The sequence below is a fragment of the Biomphalaria glabrata genome, chromosome 16 (assembly GCF_947242115.1).
Source record: "Biomphalaria glabrata chromosome 16, xgBioGlab47.1, whole genome shotgun sequence".
Classification (NCBI taxonomy): domain Eukaryota; kingdom Metazoa; phylum Mollusca; class Gastropoda; family Planorbidae; genus Biomphalaria; species Biomphalaria glabrata.
Window position 1 is genome coordinate 28,030,518 of NC_074726.1, and position 19,780 is coordinate 28,050,297.

Sequence of the window (19,780 nt, forward strand, 5' to 3'; positions counted from 1 at the left end):
GTGTTTTACTAATTATTGCTACTTAAATTTTTAGTCTTTTATCCTGAAGTGTATATAAGTTTAGTTGGAGATACTTCAGTTAAATGTGATTATTCATTTGTTATAAATCTCATGGCTCCATTAAGCTTCTGTTCTAATTTCTTTCTTTTCTTGAGTTGAAGGGTCCCAAACAGAGGACGCTTAGTCTAATATTGGTCTGAGGATGGTTAAGTTGATTATCAGTTATATATTTTTGTTTGATTTCAAAAAAACTTTCTCTTAATAAAACCTAATGCCTTGTTTGATTTCTTAATAATTGCATCAATATGAGAGTTCTGTGATTATTTTATTTGTTATATTCTTTACAAAACCTTATATTTTAAAGATTTTTCTTTGGTTTCATTATCCACTCCATTTTCCATAGCTCTTTTTCTTCTTTTTCACTCTAACAAAAATTAAAAAAAACTCAAACAAAAAGCAATTTACTTTATTAAAAAATGTTTAAATCTTTAATACCTGAAGTAAACATTAATGAGGGCTCAAGTTGTTTCCCTTTCAGTATTGGTAAAATTATTTAAAATACAAAAGAAAACCAAAAGAATAAGGGACTGTATAATTACTGTATTACATCTTTGTTGGATATTATTTTGTACACAATATCAACCTGCCATACAAACCAATAACTTCATATATATAAACACTGTCATTGTAGATGAGATATGAAACAAATTTCAAATATAAAAAATAAACTCTGACCTTTCACACTTCATTGTGAACTTATACAGGACTGCATTACAATAAAATAATTTACAATTTATAGTACATTAAGGTGGTCAACTTATAACATTCTATCTTTCCTTTTCCTACATCACTCAATAAAAGTTTCCCTTTCAGATCATGCAGTCTATAAGGCAGATGATGTTAAGGTCATCTGTTTCTTTGGTCAACAGTTAATCAGCAGGGTGTCATGTAGCCAGCACAACGACCGCCTTTACTTTCCCCAACTAAAGTCAGGTACCCATAAGAGTTGGGTGGACTCAAGGGCGCTCTAAAAATCCTGAAATTCAAAATCAGTCTTCACCAAGATTCATACCCAGGGTCCCAGATTTGGAAGCCATGGACTTAACCACTCAGCCACTGCAACCCCACTTCACTCAATGGGGTAGATAAAACATTTTAAAAATTTCATACAAAAATCTGTTTACATGCATACTTTCCACAAAAAGCTTAAAAGTTCAATCTTCCAACAAAAAAAAAAAGACAGCATTGGCACTTGGAAAGAAATGGACAATAAAATATTTAAGTTTTTGTATATTTATTAAACAATAAGAAGATGCAGAATTTGTGTTAATGAACTAAGGAACTAAAACATTCTCTAGGCCATTCAAAAGTTAAACATGACTAATACAAAAATCCTAAAATATTCTGCTTTGATCATTCTTATAAAATCTTTTCCTGTACCTTTATCAGATATTTTGAAAGAAATCAATTTTATGTTTTGAATTTTGAATCCTATTGTTTCTAATCAGCTATCTTCTGTCAAGCATTTTCAACCACCTTCACAGTTTGCATAAATTATGACAGGCAAATTTCTGATGGTATACAATGAAAATGAAATACCTGGTACCATCTTTTTTTTTTGAAGTAACGTCTGTATTTTATAAGATAAGAAGAAGATACAGGGAAATAACTTGTACAGGAAAAAAAAGTTTCAACTTCTTATTACCATTTCATTAATTTATTTACTTTTCAGCACATTGTACATACAAATTCTGCATCTTTATTTATTTTTTTTCTTAATTATAGAATTCCTACTCATAGAGAGTTTTACAAAGTTTGTCATGAGAAAACAATATGCAGAGTCATTTTCCTAGTTGAATGGTTTCTATCAATTCTGTTTCTCATCTATAACATAATAAAGCTCTCAAACAAAAACAAAACCTATCTGAAGAGTTGATATTGTCATAGAAAATATTTTAAATAAAAACCATATCTTCCATTTAAATTGTGCTTAGAGGTAACTCCATTATTGCAAAGTCTTAACAACGCAAAGCAATTAGCTCATTAAAAAATAATTTACTATTCTTCCCATGAAGTAACTTCAACCATATGTAAGCTACACCATTGTAACATATTACTTATGTTGCTGCTTGGTCAAGAGGTATGCGCTTTGGACACATGATGGTCCTGAGTTCAAACCATGCCAGCTGTCATCCTGCAGGAGGTTTGGGCTAGGATGTAATAATCTTCATTTCTGAAGCAACATGCAAAGCTTATCAAACAGACAAATAAATTGACTAAAAAACAGTTGTGAATAATTTTGTTTGTTAACAAGTTTTGGTAATCAATACTTACAGAAGTAAACTATGTTACTTTTAGTTGTAGGTTGAAGCAAAATAAATTTTGACATTGGATTTTTGTTCACACTTAACTTTTACACTTCCAAAGCAGGCATTTTTACATTTTAACTTTGAAATTTTTGAAGCAACTTTGTAAATCCAAAAGATTGTTCTAGTATCTGAGCATTCTTGTTCTCAGAGTTTTGAACTTCTGTTGTTTTGTCTGTTTCGTTATCGTCTGCTATATCTATCACCACATCCTCCACATCAAGATCTAGTTTCCCATTGGTTATAGCAAGTATGGTAAAAGGTCTGGTCGGAGAAGAAGGGATAATGTTTTGAAGGATTTCATCCGACTGTATAGGCAAAGGTGACACAATGGGAAAGTTTGGAAAATTGGAAATTTGACGAGGTTTTCCTTCTTGGCTTTTTATAAATCTAAGATAGTCCTGATAACTTTGGGACAACTCGTCGTCACTAGAGACAGGAACTAGGCTGGGGCGGTCTCTTCGCAAATATCCAAGTTCACTATGAAAATTACTAGAAGCATTTAGACTTTTGGAATATGCATCACTCTCACTTCCTGAAATATCTTCTTGGCTGTCAGTGTGTTCTATATCAATGACTGTGTGTAGATTATTATTGAGAGACATGGAATCTTCTGTATCTGTCTCTTTTTTCTGTACATCTTCAGTACCAGATACATCAACCTGAGGATGATTCACCTTTTTCTTAACCCTGGACTGTACGTTTGCTTTGGAAGAATCTTTTTTGGCATTCTGTGCTGTTTTAAGTTCTTGGTCTTTCAACATAACATCCTCATTATCAGAAGTTTGACTATCATCCTTATCTGAGGCACCAACTCTTTGTGATGCACAAGAATCATTTTCTGAGCCAGATGCCTCATTTTCTAATACATCTGCATCATTTTCAAAACCAGTTTCTGATGTAATATCATTTTCTGAGGCATTACTATCATTTTCTGAGGCATTAACATCATTTTCTGAGGCATTGTCATCATTTTCTGAGGCAATATAATCATTTTCTGAGGAATTATCATCATTTTCTGAGGCATTAACATCATTTTCTGAGATAATATCATCATTTTCTGAGGCATCATCATTTTCTGAGGCATTAACATCATTTTCTGAGATAATATCATCATTTTCTGAGGCATCATCATTTTCTGAGGCATTATCATTTTCTGAAGCAACATCTTTTTCTGAGGCATTATTGTCATTTTCAGGGTCATATTTGCCAATTTCTGATTTTGTTTCACCATTTTCTGAAGTATTATCACTATTTTCTGAATCAATATCAATGTTAGGGGTAGCATCTTTATTTACCAAGCCATAGTCCTCATTCTCTGAATCATCTTCAGCTTCTTGAGATGAATTGTCCTTCTGTGAGAGATCGTTGTCTGAAATATCCTCATCTAAGTCTACTGTATCTTCTTGGGTTTCCATTTCTGTATCATTCTCAATGCCCGTTGAGTTTCTTGAAACTTTCTTTAAGACTGTCTTATCACTTGTGAAATTCAACTGTCTTGTGACTTTAGTTGGCGGCTTTGATTTGGCGGATGGGTTAACATGTTGGTTGGTGTCACTTCCTTTCACTTTGTGCTTCACATCAGGACGGACAGATGATTTGGTGTCTTGGGTTTTGATATTTTCTTGGAGGTCCTCTGATTCTTCAAGCTCTGGTTCCTTATCTGTTTCATCATTGATTTCTAAGTCACTTGATTCTTGAGACACAGACTCTATGTTATTATCATCATAGTCTGAATCTTCTTCATTTTGTGTTTCTTTTCTCTCATCATCTTGTGAGGAATTAGAATCAGAGTTGTCCTTATCTTCTTCCGAGTCAGACGTCTGATGCTCACTTTTGCTGCTTTGCAATGAGCTCACTCCTGTAGCCTTTTGTTCCAGGCTCTTTCTTTTCAAAGTTTTACTTGACCTCCGGGGATTATTGACCAGAGTTTGGTTTGCTTCTAACACAGATTGCTTTAGTTTTCTGTCATATTTCACAGATGAGGGTTTTGTAATGGGTTTCTTGTGTGGGATTTTATCTCGATCAATCTTTTTTAATCTTGGAAGAATGTTAACATTCTGAAAATGATTTCCAAATAATTTATCTTCTTTTTCTGGTGTTGAATTTTCAGTTTGAAATTCATTCTTATTCTGGCTGGTGTTATCAGATATCTCTTCAGGTTTACTGGCAATGAGTGTTTTTGGACCTGGTTCAGACTGAATGATTTTCTTCTTTAGTTGAGAAGACTTATCAAGTATGTTACTACCACCAATTTTTTTCATTCTGGTCAAAATTTTAGAATTTTTGGTTTCATTTGAATGTTGCAAGGCTGTCTCTAGTACAGTAGCTTGAACTAGTGTTGATTTCCTAATGGAACGAGAATCTGATGTAGTGTCTTGACTGGGCAAATCTTTAGGCGATGGCTGATTTTGAAAAGGTATTTTCATTTTTGGTTTAGAAATGATTGTTCTGCCCATTTTCTTCGTCCTGGTTACAATATTTGATTTACTTGATTGCTGGGATTGCTGAGAACTTTTTTTAGTTTCATTTGGTTTTGATGACGAAAGTTTGGATATTTGTGGTTTGTTAGGGATTTGATTGTCTACATTATTTTGTGTTATGTCAGCTTGATTGGAGTCATCCTCCTTCAAGGACTCGCTATTATTTGTTGGTTTCTTTTTGTGTGTATCTTTGATCTTGTGTTGTGCCACAATAAGGGCTTCATTCCCTGATGCTTCTCTTTGATCTGGATCAACACTTCCTCGCTCCTCGGCATCTTCTTCCACAATCAAAGTGTTTTCATCGTTGAGTTCATTCTCTTGATCATCTACTTGCACTATACTATTTTCATTATCAGACTTTGAGCTAATATTTTTATGCATAGAGTCTAAACCAACATTGTGTACCTTTTCTTTTGCTTTATTTAAAAGAGCTTTTGCAGTTTGTTTTTTGATATTGCCACTTACAGAGGTTTCATTATCTTTTGTTCCTTCAACTGCAGAAAAATTACTTTTTTTACTGTCAAAGTTTTTTCTAATACTTTTTTCAACAATAGTTTCATTTTCATTGGACACTGAAACTTCTTGCATGTCATTCTGGTTATCTGGAGTTTCCTCCACATCTACATCCATAGACTGTTTGGATGTCTCACTGAAGTCCTGAACTGTAATCTCTGGAACTGGCCCAGTAATGGAACCACTGGATAAAACCCTGGACAAAGGAGCTTTAACTGAGGCCTTCTGTTTTTTATCCTTGTCTGTCATACCTTCTGAAGCATTCTCTCCCTTTTTTAACTTACTTAGAGATTTGGGTGGTGAACTTGTATGTGTTGGGGCATTGTGGGACTGAGGTTTTTGGTGCTTTGACCTAAATTTGCTAAATGGAAGACGAATGCCCTTGCGTTTTTTTACTTCTACATTTTGATGTGTTGCTAATTCAGCAAGTGAAGGGCTGCTGCCTGTGCTATGAGTGTTTAGGTCACTGTGATCTACAGTGCTATCCTCATAATGGTCGTCATTAGATTCTTCCAGAAGCTCGATCTCAGTGACGTTTTCTTCATTTTGTTCATCATCTTCATCCTCATCCTCACTCTCCTCACTAAAGGGAGATAAGTAACCACTTTCATCAACATACGATGACACACTGAGTCGTCTTCTCCTTTCGGGCATCTTATTTCCACTGAGATTTCTTGAAACTGTGGAGTTACTACTTTTATTAGCTATAGAAGATTTGGCTAAACTTTTGTCTAAGGACTGTGGTAATTTAGAGCTTGTGGAAGCTTGCCTTCTTTGTGCAGATATGGATGCTTGAATCTTTTGAAATGGATTGATATTACCAGAACTTTCTTTACCTTGTAACTGTTTTATTTTCACTTTCCCCCACAAACTTGATCTAGCTAGTCTGGGTTCTTCCTCTACTGGTTGGGAATCTTCATCTTGAACAGACTCCACCATTATTTCTTCTTTGTGTCTGCTAGTTAGTGCCCTTGGATTGCTTCGATGGCCATTTGGTAACAGCTTTCGGAGTTTCTGCATCTGTCTGTTTGTCATATTGTCATTCTGACTTGCATCTTCGCTAGCCTCTTCTATACTGTCTTCATCTTGTTGAGTTGTGTTTTGTTGACCTTGACCTCTGGTATACTCTAAAAGTGCACTCCTATAAGCTGATTGAGCGGCAATTTTGTTTCTGAAGATACAGAAAAATGACTTGCAGAATATATATACATATATATTATATATTTATTTATTTAGCTCAAATAGTCAAATAGTATATATTGAGAGCTTATAAAATATGTTTCAAAATAATTTATTTTGGATCAACAAACCAGTTACAAAATAATGAAGACAAAAGAAAATTTAAAAAAAATTTATTTGTAGTCTACCTTTCCCTTGACGCAGATGTATTGGCTTTTATTGATTGTTTCCCCCTGATTACTGCTACAGGAACATTTTGTAATTTTTGAGCTGCACGGAGTTTATCCATTAAAGTTTGGCCAGGTTTTTTTTGAGCCTGTGATGAGGTTCTACTTCCATCGGCAGTGGGATGCACTCGACTCTTGGCTTGCCCTCCTTTAGATGTGTGCATTGCTTGTAGAACTGCCATTGCGAATAAGAATATTGACATTGCTAAACAGTATATTGACAAGGTTTGTTCAACTTTTAGATTAGAAAAGCTAGTAGCATTTCCAGATAAACTTTTTTTTCTCCACATAATTTAATTATTTATCAAAATATCACTTGCCTGTATTTGCCATGTCTTTTGGTTTAGTGACAAAGCTTGATCTGGCAGCTCCCCAGCCATGGCCTTTTGTTCGACCTTTTGGCTCATGACGGGCTAGAAAAAAAAAGGAAACATAAGCTGATTGCGAAAAGGCATACTTTAACTCATAATTATTTATTTATATATCCAAATTTTTTTAGGGATTTAATGGATGTTAAAATAATAAGGTTTGACTAATGGGATGTTGCAATAATGTAAAATGGTAAGAGAATAAAGCTTGACTAATTTGGATGTGACAATAATGTAAAATGGTAAGAGAATAAAGCTTGACTAATTTGGATGTGACAATAATGTAAAATGGTAAGAGAATAAGGCTTGACTAATTTGGATGTGACAATAATGTAAAATGGTAAGAGAATAAAGCTTGACTAATTTGGATGTGACAATAATGTAAAATGGTAAGAGAATAAAGCTTGACTAATTTGGATGTGACAATAATGTAAAATGGTAAGAGAATAAAGCTTGACTAATTTGGATGTGACAATAATGTAAAATGGTAAGAGAATAAAGCTTGACTAATTTGGATGTGACAATAATGTAAAATGGTAAGAGAATAAAGCTTGACTAATTTGGATGTGACAATAATGTAAAATGGTTTGGATGTGACAATAATGTAAAATGGTAAGAGAATAAAGCTTGACTAATTTGGATGTGACAATAATGTAAAATGAAATTACTTTTAAATGGTACTTCTAAAAAACTTAAAAAATAAACATATTATAGGCTTATGGTTCTAAAATATTGTAAAATTACAAAACTATTAATGTTAACAGATTTAAACATCCTAATATGTTAATACCCCAAGCTCCAGGTATTCTATCCACCAACAGATGCATGTGACTTATAATTGGTGCTAGATGGTCAAACAAAACCCAGAAAACACAGATCTGATAATCCAAGAAATCCAAAGACGCAAACGTGGCTGGAGTGGACATACAATGTGGAGATAACAGAATATTTTTTTTGAAACAGGCTCTGGACTGGAATCCACAGAAAGAAGAAAAAGGCGGGAAGACCAAAGCAGAAATGGAAGAGATCAGTAGAACTAGAAGCAAAGGCTGCACAATGGACATGGACTTAACTATGTTGTGGTCCTTTGCAAGACTGGAATTCAAAGATAAAGTCAAGTCAATATATTATTACTTTCATAATACTATCAATTTGAAGAAATATTAATAGATTATTCCTGTGATAGAAAGGAAAATCCTTTATCATTATGAATGCAATTTAAGAAAGATAACCTTAAAATATAATATGCAGCTTGTTTTTTTTTTTACAAGATAAGAATTTTATTTTTCCAAACATTCAATACCTTTTAGATGATTTTTAAAGGTAGGTCAATAGTCAACATAACAGTTTTCATTCAAATATCACATTTCCAATTATATACATTTAATTTTTAATATTTCCTGTTGTTAAAAAAATAAAAAAAGATGTAGCTCAATTTAAAAGATTATTACCATCTGCCATTGCATAAACCTTTTTCCTTCCTTCAGTTCGTTCCTATGAAAAGAAAAAAAAAACAACACAAGAAAGGATGAAAAAAAAAATTAATATAAGATAAAAGTGCATTTCTTATTTCATATGCTGGGACTAATTCATACAAGTGCTCCTCTTCCCTAAAGCATGAATTGGTTGCCTGAATTAGAAAAGAAAATCAGTCACTGAGCAGAGTTGAAGTCTTTACTTAAGATGCACATAGATTAAAACATGAATGAACTTAGGATGTAATTATCTTCTCTTTTGAAGGAATGTCTGTACATTATTCAATAAGATTACATTTTAATAATAATAATTAACAAATGAAAGCAGTGGCATAGCTGGCGGAGGGGTGGGGGGGGGAGGGAAGAATATTTAAAAATCCCACTGGGCCCCCACTTGAGGGGAGTTCCCAAATAAGTGTTCCAAATTTTGTCTTTTTACATTGATTATTAAATATGCAGGCCCCAGGCCTCCAAATGAAGGTGAATTCCTAGCTATGCTAATGAATGAAATAAAAATGTACAATGTTGACTAAGGACAATACCGGTACTTTAACAAAGTAATTCATGAAATATCAATATGTTTTCTGTAGCCAAACTGATGCTATTATTCAAAACATGTAAAAAAACAAAACAAATTTGAGTCATGAGAATAAAGACTATCATCTGCTAGTTTTTTAATGGCTTCCCAGCTCTTTCCTGTCCTCTCGGCTTCATCTAGTATACTTTATCGCCAAGTTCTTTTTGGTATTCATCTACGTCTTGTGCCCTGGGGGTTCTACTTTAAGGCCTGTCTAGCTTTGTTGTTGGTATCTTTTCTAAGGGTGTGACCAATACATCTCCACTTCCTAAGATCATCTATATTTTTCTGTTCACTCATTTCCCACAGTTTATTGTTTTCTACTTTGTCGTTCCAGTGTATTTTTTTAAGGATATTTCTCAGACATCTGTTGATGAAGGTCTGTACTTTTTTTTTGTTGTTGCTTCAGTTGTTCTCCATGTTTCAGAACCATACAATAAGGCCGCCTTGACATTAGAGTTGAAGATTCTTAGATTATAATGCCTAGAACTTACTATAAGTGTATAAATGAATATAATATTTGCAATGATTCCTGTTATCTATCAGTCCACTGAAAACATGTAGATTTTACAGGTTTTTTTTCCTAATGGTATTTAGCTCTTAAATTACCATTTACTAAATTGCATCCTCTCACTTCTTTGCATAAAGTATCACCATGTTTTGGTTGACATGATGTAATATTTTTCAGTTAGTGTACTAAAAAAAAAAGCTATGTCTGACATGAAAGACGTATGTAGATGATACTTATCCATAACCTGTAAAAATCCATGAAAGATCAGACTCATACATAAATGGAAAGGCTTAATAAAAATTCTCACATATTCCAGCTGCATGCGCAGTTCATTGTTAGCATCCCTCAAGGAGTGACCAACTGACACTAAATAGTAGATAGTCATTCTGTAGAAAGAGAACATAAAAAGTTTATGAACATTTGTTTGACCTATGACTGCTTTTATAGATTTTGTATTCATCGGCATAGCCCAGGGAGGGTGTTCAAACCCCTCCCCCCCCCCATACTTTATACATTCAACTTACAGCCATTGAATTCCAGGGCTTAGCTAGGAGGCCTTGAGGTCCTTTTTACCCACCAAATAAAACGTTTCACTCACAGGGCTCTATTATAAATAGCAGCAAATAGCAATTTTTTTCTTTTTCTTTTCTTAGAATAATGGCAGGGTATTACACTGTGGACACCTTAGAAAATGCATTTCTAAAGCTCAGAGTACAGGAAAAAAAGCTTGTGGCTGGGGTTTAACCCAGGACTCTGCTGGGGAGAAGGTTTGGTTAACATACCACCTAGGTGGCTACAGAGTAGTATCTAATGTCTTTCCACTAATTCCAGAAAGAACCTATTCTATGGTACATAATACTTACCAAAACAAACAAAAACCTATTCTATGGTACATAATACTTACCAAAACAAACAAAAACAACACTTAATGGACTAACCATAATGAGTGTTATGGACACTCATCACATAGAGTGTGCATATAAGCAGCCTGATTGCCACAAAAATATTTTCAAAAATAATGTCTTTATTCAATTTTTCAAATACTAAATTTGATTCAAATGGAATTTGAATATCAGTCACTATTTGATTCACATTCAAATGTCACAACCACTTCCAATCACATTGAAGTGAATCTAAAACTTTATTCATTTTAAATTGTAACTATTTAAAATTTACCTTTTTACTTAAAAAAAAAAGAAGAAAAAAAAAGCCCAATAAAGAGACCAATAAACCCCTCCGAAAAAGAGGCATAGCCTAATTAAGAGGCAAAAGCCCAAGGATTCCTAAGTAAATAACTTGATATCTGATGTCAAAAGCTTAGGTAAGCTAAAAAAAAAAGAATGAAAAATAATAGAAAAGAATCTAAATTTGTTTCTTAATTACAGATTTACAACTAGAGCATTAGATCTATGAGATAATAATTTCTTTTTTATTTCTTAATATCAAATTAAGGCTAGATACACAAAATCATAGTATTTTAATGTTTTACTAACCCCAGCAACATAAAAAGGGGTAAGATAACTCCTGGTGAAGCAGCATATTGAATGACAGAGTTAACTGAGGCTGGCAGTTCTGTTTCCATAGTTTCAGTCAACACCTGAAACATTCTCTGCTGACCACTAAAAAAAAACAGAATCAAATAAATATTAATTTACAATCTAAGCTAAAAAAAATATATATATATTAAAATTCAAAAATTAGATGTAAATTTAAACAAAAAATAAACTCCTATTGCAAAAGAATGAGGTGTTTATGGTAGACACCAATGTGGTTTAATACATATGGAAGTTACCAGCAGTTTCTTAACTTTTGTATAACAGCTCTTAATGTCTCATTAAGAATGAGAAGATAAAGTTAGCTAATTTTTTGAAGAGAACACCCGATATGCATAGTTATTTTTTTTTACATTTTGAAAAGAAAGTGCCAATGCCCTGGTGTTAATGTTTTGTATTATGATTATTAAAAAAAAAATTTTAATGAATTTTTTATGAGTAAAATGACTTATTATAACCTTTCATGAAGGCCATTAGGGAATTGGTGCACAAGGTGCTTTTATCCTGATGACTGTTAGAAAGGATTTTATGCAATGACCAGACTTTGATCAGAAGCTCTTCAATCCAAGTGATGTCTAAAGGTACAACAATGGCAGCATCAATAACTAGGTTTGGGTCCTGCCCTATACCTAGCACACAGGCGTGACACAGGCTCTGGATCTTGCCAGCTTGCTAATAGCAGCTAAAGGCTGCACTATGGGGAAATTCTTCATATTCCTTTTCTTTAACCACCACAAACTGTGAAAGGACTGCCAATTCAGATGCCCAGTGTTTATGACAACCCCTTTTGTGGAAAGTTGTGGCAGGCTTGTTGGCAACCCAGGTCTCTCTTCCATCCTCATCACAAGTGAGATAAAAAACAAAAGTTCACCTAGTGGTTTTCTACCAATCATTGGCCTATCTTGTTCCTATACCAGATGTTTCCAATGAGTGCTACATTGAGGTTATGGAAGCTGGAATCCTTGGACATGGATTATTTTATAACTAAATATAAGAACTATAGGGTTAAATAGGTTTTCCTAAATGATGGAATCTAATTAAAAGTTAAAATGTCTCTAGATTTCTTTTTATACCCAAATTAAATTGAGAAGAAAATGAAATCGTTAATGAAATGAATAAAGGCACAATTTTTTGTTCCAAATGCTAGGACCAATTCATACAAGTGTTTCTTTTTGCCTACTTCCATTAGAGCATGGAATGTATTGCCTGAATCAGCCAAGAAAACCAACAATACAGTTGGAGTCTAATTAACATGCTTGATTGACATATAGGCCTAGTATAAAAGTATCTTCTTTTTGTGGGAACTTTATAATTTATAAGATATGAAGATAAGAATAAATAATTTATTTTTCTTATCAATCAGTTTTCCATACTAAATAATAGGTCTACAATTACCTAAATGGACCACACTGTGGGGATGGCTCAATGCCAACAATAGCAAACAAGGGAGGTAGCATACAGAGAAACAGCATCACCAAAAGCAGAGCGTAGTAGAAGTTATTGGACCTGAAAAAAAAAATTGGAAAATGTTTTTAACTGTTCATAAAAATATCACTAATTAATAAATTAAACAGTTAAAGCTTTCTTACAAGATCTAAAGGCTTATGGGAAAGTGCTCCATAGGCTCCTAATGTATTGATGAATACTTTTAAAATTAAAAAAATAATTTTTATTTTGTACATTTCTATAGCACAGACTGGAGGAAAAAATTCTTGTCACCGGGGATTAACCTTCAATTTACTGTACCCCCTGCAGCGAGGAGGAAGAGGAAACCTTGTCTTATATTCTTTTTGACTGTCCCCGACATAGTGATTTCTATTTCAACAGGTCTGTGAAGTCACATGTACTTGACCTGTATGGTAACATACGTGCATTACACACAACAGCTAAATTTCTGTCCAGAGCTTTTGCAAATGAGGATTTGAACCTCTCAAGCCCTCAATCAGTTTGATGATGATGATTATGATAATGAATAAATACATTTTATTGGAAATTTTTAAAATAAAAGTGTTAATTAAACAAATGTAGTCTAAGTTGAGTAAATGTGACATCATTGGTTCACTTTTCTTTCTTTGTAACTAGTAATGGTGTTAAATTAAAGTGAACTAGTATATGAATATGAAGTTTACTGTAAATAATAAACACACACAAAAATTACATGTTATAATTAGAAGGTCTATATGAAAAACTTATGAATTAACTCTATTTTATTTCAAGTTTAAATCACCATCTAATGAATACTAGTCCCAAAAAGCCATTAGAGATTGGGAGCACATGAGACGCACTGACCACGATTTCTGTGGTGGAGGCTGCCTGAGCAAGCTTAGCACAGTGCAGTACAGGCCGCTGTCTTATTGGCTCATATTTTGCAAGGCTCATGCCGAACTTTAACACATGATGCCCCCACTCTGGCGCAAAAGAGGAAACCTTATCTCATATTCTTTTTGCTGATGTCAGTCTCGATAGGTTGGGGAAACCACAAATTTTGTACCCATATGGTGACATACATGCACTATGCAAAAATGCAGGGTTTTAGTCCAGGGCTTTTGCAAGAGAGGATTTCAACCACTCAAGCTCTCACTCTAATGGAGTTTGGAGATGATTGAATACAATGACATTCAATAAGTATGGAATGTTGAAAAATAAATTATATTTTACAAACGCTGGGGAGGAATCTTCTAGAAATATAAGGTCACTGGCAAATAAATAAAAAGTAGGTCAGTCATCAGTTAAGCTGAGAATACTGGAATGACATGGGAGTAGATGAAGAAAGCTGCTTAGAACTGAGTTCGGTGGAGAGGTGTGGTTGTTGCCCTATCCTCTCCAGGGAGTACACAGGATTAAGTTAAGTAAGTTAAAGTGTTAGTAGAGATGAATGAGTAAAACTTATAAGATGCTGTGACATTTAGCTCAATATATGAATGTTTTCAAACAGATACATAGTTGCATTTAATTACCTTGAGGCCCTAAAGATTCTTTCCTCTGGTACATTGTAGCACAATACTGTCCAACATCGGAAGTAAACCAAGATATACAGTTTGATGAAGTTTAGCAAAGCCAGACCAGGACAAAACAAGACACCAAGCCTAGAAATACAACAGATATGAACAATTTAGTGACCAGGATATACAACAACAGATATGAATAATTTAGTGATGGCAGGCCATGACAAAACAAGACACCAAGCCTAGAAATGCAACAGATATGAACAGTTTAGTGAAGCCAGACAAGGACAAAACAAGACACCAAGCCTAGATATACAACAGATATGAACAGCTTAGTGAAGCCAGAGTAGGACAAAACAAGACACCAATCCTAAATATACAACAGATATGAACAGTTTAGTGAAGCCAGAGTAGGACAAATCAAAACACCAAGCTTAGATATACAACAGGATTAAATATAATGAATATTTATTTCAAAATAAAAAAAAAATCACATACAATACATTATTAGCTTTATACAGAACAGAGCTTACAATTAATTAAAAACATAAGTAAAATGTTTTTTTTTTGGAAATTCTTTAAATATTCAAAGCTTCATTACAATGGCACTTTTACAAATCTTTATACCTCCAACTTTTAAACTAATAATGGCATTTTTAGATTACAAACCAGACAGTGCCTTGGTTGCTGATCAAATGAAGAATGTTTTCTGCTGTTTTAAACTCTGGGTATTCTGGCTACAACAAACAATTTTGAATGAAATATGAATTTGAAAGGGAAATATAAATTTGAATGTGATGTATGAATCTGAATGTGAAATATGAATTTGTAAGTGAAATATGAATTTGAATGTGAAATATGAATTTGTATGTGAAATATGAATTTCAATGTGAAATATGAATTTGTAAGTGAAATATGAATTTCAATGTGAAATATGAATAATAATATGAAGAAGAAATGTAAACATGTAATGCTATATCTCTAAGATCTGCAAATCAAATGAGCCTTTACATACTTTAATTTTTAAACATTTTTATTAAATATAGTACAAAGAAAGTTAAGCCCTTGCATTAGCAGTTAGGTTCACATTTATATGGTGTGCCATAATTAATTAAAGAAGAATTCCTTAAGTAAAATATGACCTTAAGAGAAAAATGTTTTACATACGATTATTTTATTTCATCTACTCACAGTGTTTTTCTCAATGTCCCAGCAGCACAGATTATTACAGTATCGTACAAAGTAGGTCCTGAGGACATCCACCACTAAGTGCTGAGCTATCAGAGCTACCATATCAAGGACTGTTAATTTAAACACTTCCTGAAAACAAAAATTCTATCTGATATAGTAGAGTAAGTTCTCCTTTCAGATGTAGGGTAGATGATGTAAAGGTCATCTGGTTTTGTGGCCCACGTTTAACTAGGGTGTCATGTGGCCAGCATAACAACCATCCACTTTTACTTTTCTTCAACTAATGTCCAGTATCCAGCTGGGTGGACTTAGAGGCACCCTAAAGATCCAGGAATTGAAAATCCCAGTCTTCACCAAGATTTGAACTTGGGACAATCTTTTTTGAAAGCCAAGTGTTTTACCTCTCAGCCCTTTGCACCTCCCCCTCCTGTGGGAAGCATGGTCGAGAGGCCAAGTGCGCTTGAACTTGGCTTGGCTACCTAGAAGGGGGCTTGAGGTTCGACACCCAACTCGGGCAAGGTTGTGTTTACTGAGCGCCTAAAGGCAGCATGGAAAACCAACTCCTAGATGCCCCCTCCCCCCCACTGGTCCACAAAAGAGATTGGACCAAAAGCGCTCTGAGCATGCTATACGCATGAATGTAGCGCTATATAAAAGCTATAATATAATATTGAAATACAATACAAGAGATAAAGTATTATATTTTAGGCTTATTAATAGTTTCTTCTTATATTAAATCATGAAGTTGATTCCCTGGGAATCTAACTATTAATTACAATCTAACTATCTGATATAAACATTTCACATGTAATGTTAGTGAAACTGGTAAAATAGTATATTTTGTTTTCTATGACTATTTTGTTATAGTCATTTACATGCACAAACTGTGGGAAACTTTGCTTCTCCAAAATTGGCTTGATTTGTAACACCAGATTCTGCCCAGTCTAAGAGGAAACTAAAAGTAATTCATCTGGTCACATTCATTGTCTTCATACCAGAAGGATCCATACAATACAATATACAATACAATGTTTCATTATGACTAATACATAAATTGTACAACAATTTTTTTCATGGATAATAAAGATATTACTATTATTATTATTATTTTTATAACCATTATGTAGAAAAAATCAACACACATAATAGAAGCTCCTTAAAAAAGGACAGAGAGATAAAAAAATATATTTAAAAAAAATAACTAGAGATGTATCTGATGAATTTCAACTCTTTAACGCTAAAGGTAAGTATGGTCTTTAACTTAACGTATTTTTAAGATAAACGTTATTGACGAAACTGTTACCTTACTTCTCATATCTCATGTCATGAGACCAAGATAACATTTCCCAATCCGGCCAATCATGATTAACATTTCCTTACGTTGATGAAACGTTATGCCCCCTACGTTAACTTTCCTAATATTGTGTTATTCCCCTTTTAGGTATATTGTATGAAGAGTTATGCCCATATATATGGGACACAGTCTAAGAGCCAGGATGGCTAATTAAAGAATCTTGTTACATGTTTACATTACGAAAGTGTTGTTGTTTTAATTCAAGTATCTATTTATACAATTCTCTTCATCGCCCGACCATGGGGACACGCATCATGGAAAGATAACTCTTTTATTTCTGCAAGTTGGACTAGAGTTACCCCAGGTAACTTTCATGGCGAAAAAAAAAAGAGAGGGGGAGGGAGAAAAAGTAATTTCCTCTGTTTTCACCTGTCACTAAATAGCACGGCCGGACTTAACCATTGCGGGCCCTATGCGAAACAGATTGCCCAGGGCCAAGTTTGGGTAAGGATATGGATAATAAGTGAAAATAAAGAGTTTGTATCAGAAAATAAATTTTTCTTTGCATTTTATTCATTCTTTACTACCTACAGAATTACTTTAAGAGCCTTCTGTGTAGCAAAGTCATATAGTAATAGTATATCATAAAAATTCTGTTTCCTACATTGATCACGCTCAATTACAAGAATTACAAAATGTTTCAATCTATCTTCGAGTAATTCTTCATTAGTTTGAGGCACGAAAAGCTTCTTTCACCAGATTCCTCAATTATGGGTATTGTATAATGCCGTTTTTTTTATCACGCATAGGACTGGCGTTTTAGATATTGTATGACACCCCAAAATGACAATTTTGTCTATATTTCAGGAGATTTTTATAAGTTTTCAAAAGATTTTAATAATTTCTGGAGATTTCCAGCACTTTTACATATATTTTGCAATTTCAGAATATTTCCAGGAGCTCATGGTAAATCAGGAGACCACAAGAAATCTGTTATAAATTATAAAATAGTTTAATTTAATAATTAACACCTAGAATTAGCACGGGTCCTATGAAAGTACAGGGCCCACTGCAGTCGCATAGGTTGCAGTGGCCTAAGGCCGGCCCTACTAAATAGCGGCATATGCTACGCCGTGGGTCGACTCCAGTCTATTTTAATACCTTACCTGACCAATCATAGTTTCCCAGCAGAACTCTTTTACTTTTAGAGGTATATCTGTGACATTGACACATGCTCTGTTGGTTGTATTGTAGATGGTTGCTACTGTAGTGTCATCACTGTGTAGATCAGACAGAGACATAGTAGTGGCAATAGGTGCCACAGTTGTAATTTGGAAAGTTGAAGAGCAGTTGTTTTGAACTGTGACGTTGGACTGCAGCCCTGAAATGGAAGCTAGCTGCAAAATTGAAAGAAATGTTAGCAAATTTCTGTGTGTATGTATAAATTAGTACGCTAAAGAAACTAAAAAATAAATTAGTCGTTTTGTTAAATATTTTGGGCTAAGGAATAAACCCACTGCTAAATGCGGGCTAAATTCAAGCTTCTATGTTTTAACTTTAAGTCTTCTCTAAGTATCACCTTTTTTTTTCTATAATGTGTGGATTAATTAGGTATTTTAAAAGATAATTAATTAGTAAAATAAACTTACCAAATCCTGTTGCTTATTATATAATGCTATGAACAAGGTGTACAGGTTTAAAAGGTTCAACACAAAAATTCTGCAAAGAAAATTATTTACAAAATGTTAAAGTTGCAACAGATGTGGAAATCTATCTCACTAAATATTAAATTTAGTTTAAACGTTACCAGCAATGTCATACATTAAGAAGAATGTACATGTAGACTCTGTATTATATGTTAACAATGTTTAACAGATTTAGGTAAGGCCCAAACTTTCAAGTGTAATCATATTTGTAGGCCTACTCTTATGCTTAGATCAGTTATATAATATACTACTATACTAGATTCACATCTAGAAGGAAATAATGAATGATTTAAAGTTTCTGAATCAATTGCATAGGTAATTACTATGACATATTTCCAGTTGTAAGGACTTCCAAAATAATATGCCCTACTTACAAATAAAATATATATCTAGATCTAGATACCTATTTAAACTGTAAATTCTTTTTTTTCCTTTGAAAATTTGAGTTTAAAGTTTAAATTGAAATTATGATTTGGCTAAGAATATTTGTGTATAAGCGTTTAAACTTTAAAGGATAACTCATTAAAAGATGTTTTGAATTACCTTCCCAGCATCAACTGTAAACTCGTCCTGGGATGATATTTTTCAATCAATGCGATGATGTCCAGAAATGCTGGAAATATCATGGAGATCAAAGTCATAACTACAGTCAGCTGTAATAAGTCATTAAAAATATTTGATTGTAGTAGTATCTTAAAAGTTAAATTTTTAAGCAACACTTCTTTATTTCTTATTGTAAACCCCTCAACTCAAGAAAACATCAAGAAACTGGAACAGAAACAAAATAGATCAGTATGAGATTCATAACAAACAAATATTCACACATGACTAGAATAACACCTTTAGTAAAATCACTAAATTTAGAAAGCCTTCAGGACAGAAGACTCAAAAGTAAAGTAGCAATTATATATAAAACACTGAACCATACCCTAATCTTCAATTAAAATAAACAACAACTAATAAAATACTCAGAAAGACAAAAAGAGAAAGGCACAATCCTTGTTCCATATGCTAGGACAAATTTGTATAAATGCTCTTTCTTCCCTTGGCAGAATTTTAGTCATTGGTTAACATGCATGACGCGTAGGACGTAATCATCTTCTTTTTTGAAGTAACGTCTGTATTAGGCTATATAAGATAAGATAAGGACATCATTAAATAAGCAGGTCTACTAATTATTCTGTTCTTACTACCGTACTCGTTTTATTTGTGTATGCATGATGTTACTTCATTTATGAGTAATATATAGTCTATGGTGAGATTGAGTATTTAAACCAGAAGATGTAAAAGATTTCATTGGATTGTTGGATAATATGCCATTGTATAAAACAACAGAGTAAAAGCTGAAAATTTTCATGTTTTAGAACAATTCATGCCGGTCGGAAGACGAGA

The 19,780-nt window shown here is 33.4% G+C and overlaps 2 protein-coding genes across 2 annotated transcripts in view; both read right to left on the reverse strand.

The window, feature by feature from the left end:
• Window positions 1-1,393: 1,393 nt before the first annotated feature.
• On the reverse strand, window positions 1,394-6,940 carry LOC106070186 (dentin sialophosphoprotein-like). The gene is made up of 2 exons (XM_056014854.1): window positions 6,730-6,940; window positions 1,394-6,533 (listed from the first exon to the last, which is right to left on the reverse strand). The coding sequence occupies exons 1-2, from the start codon at window positions 6,930-6,932 to the stop codon at window positions 2,444-2,446; spliced, it is 4,293 nt and encodes a 1,430-aa protein (XP_055870829.1). The 5' UTR covers window positions 6,933-6,940; the 3' UTR covers window positions 1,394-2,443.
• Window positions 6,941-7,055: 115 nt separating this feature from the next.
• The window catches only part of LOC106070185 (transmembrane channel-like protein 3), a 40,934-nt gene continuing 28,209 nt past the window's right edge, over window positions 7,056-19,780 (reverse strand). Inside the window, exons 12-22 of the mRNA XM_056014871.1 lie at window positions 18,932-19,041; window positions 18,332-18,401; window positions 17,849-18,079; window positions 15,389-15,517; window positions 14,867-14,934; window positions 14,210-14,338; window positions 12,648-12,758; window positions 11,193-11,318; window positions 10,007-10,085; window positions 8,588-8,630; window positions 7,056-7,181 (exon numbers count right to left, since the gene is read on the reverse strand). Of these exons, the coding sequence (XP_055870846.1) occupies window positions 7,081-7,181; window positions 8,588-8,630; window positions 10,007-10,085; window positions 11,193-11,318; window positions 12,648-12,758; window positions 14,210-14,338; window positions 14,867-14,934; window positions 15,389-15,517; window positions 17,849-18,079; window positions 18,332-18,401; window positions 18,932-19,041 (1,197 nt within the window). The 3' untranslated portion in view covers window positions 7,056-7,080. The remainder of the gene's footprint in view (window positions 7,182-8,587; window positions 8,631-10,006; window positions 10,086-11,192; window positions 11,319-12,647; window positions 12,759-14,209; window positions 14,339-14,866; window positions 14,935-15,388; window positions 15,518-17,848; window positions 18,080-18,331; window positions 18,402-18,931; window positions 19,042-19,780) is intronic.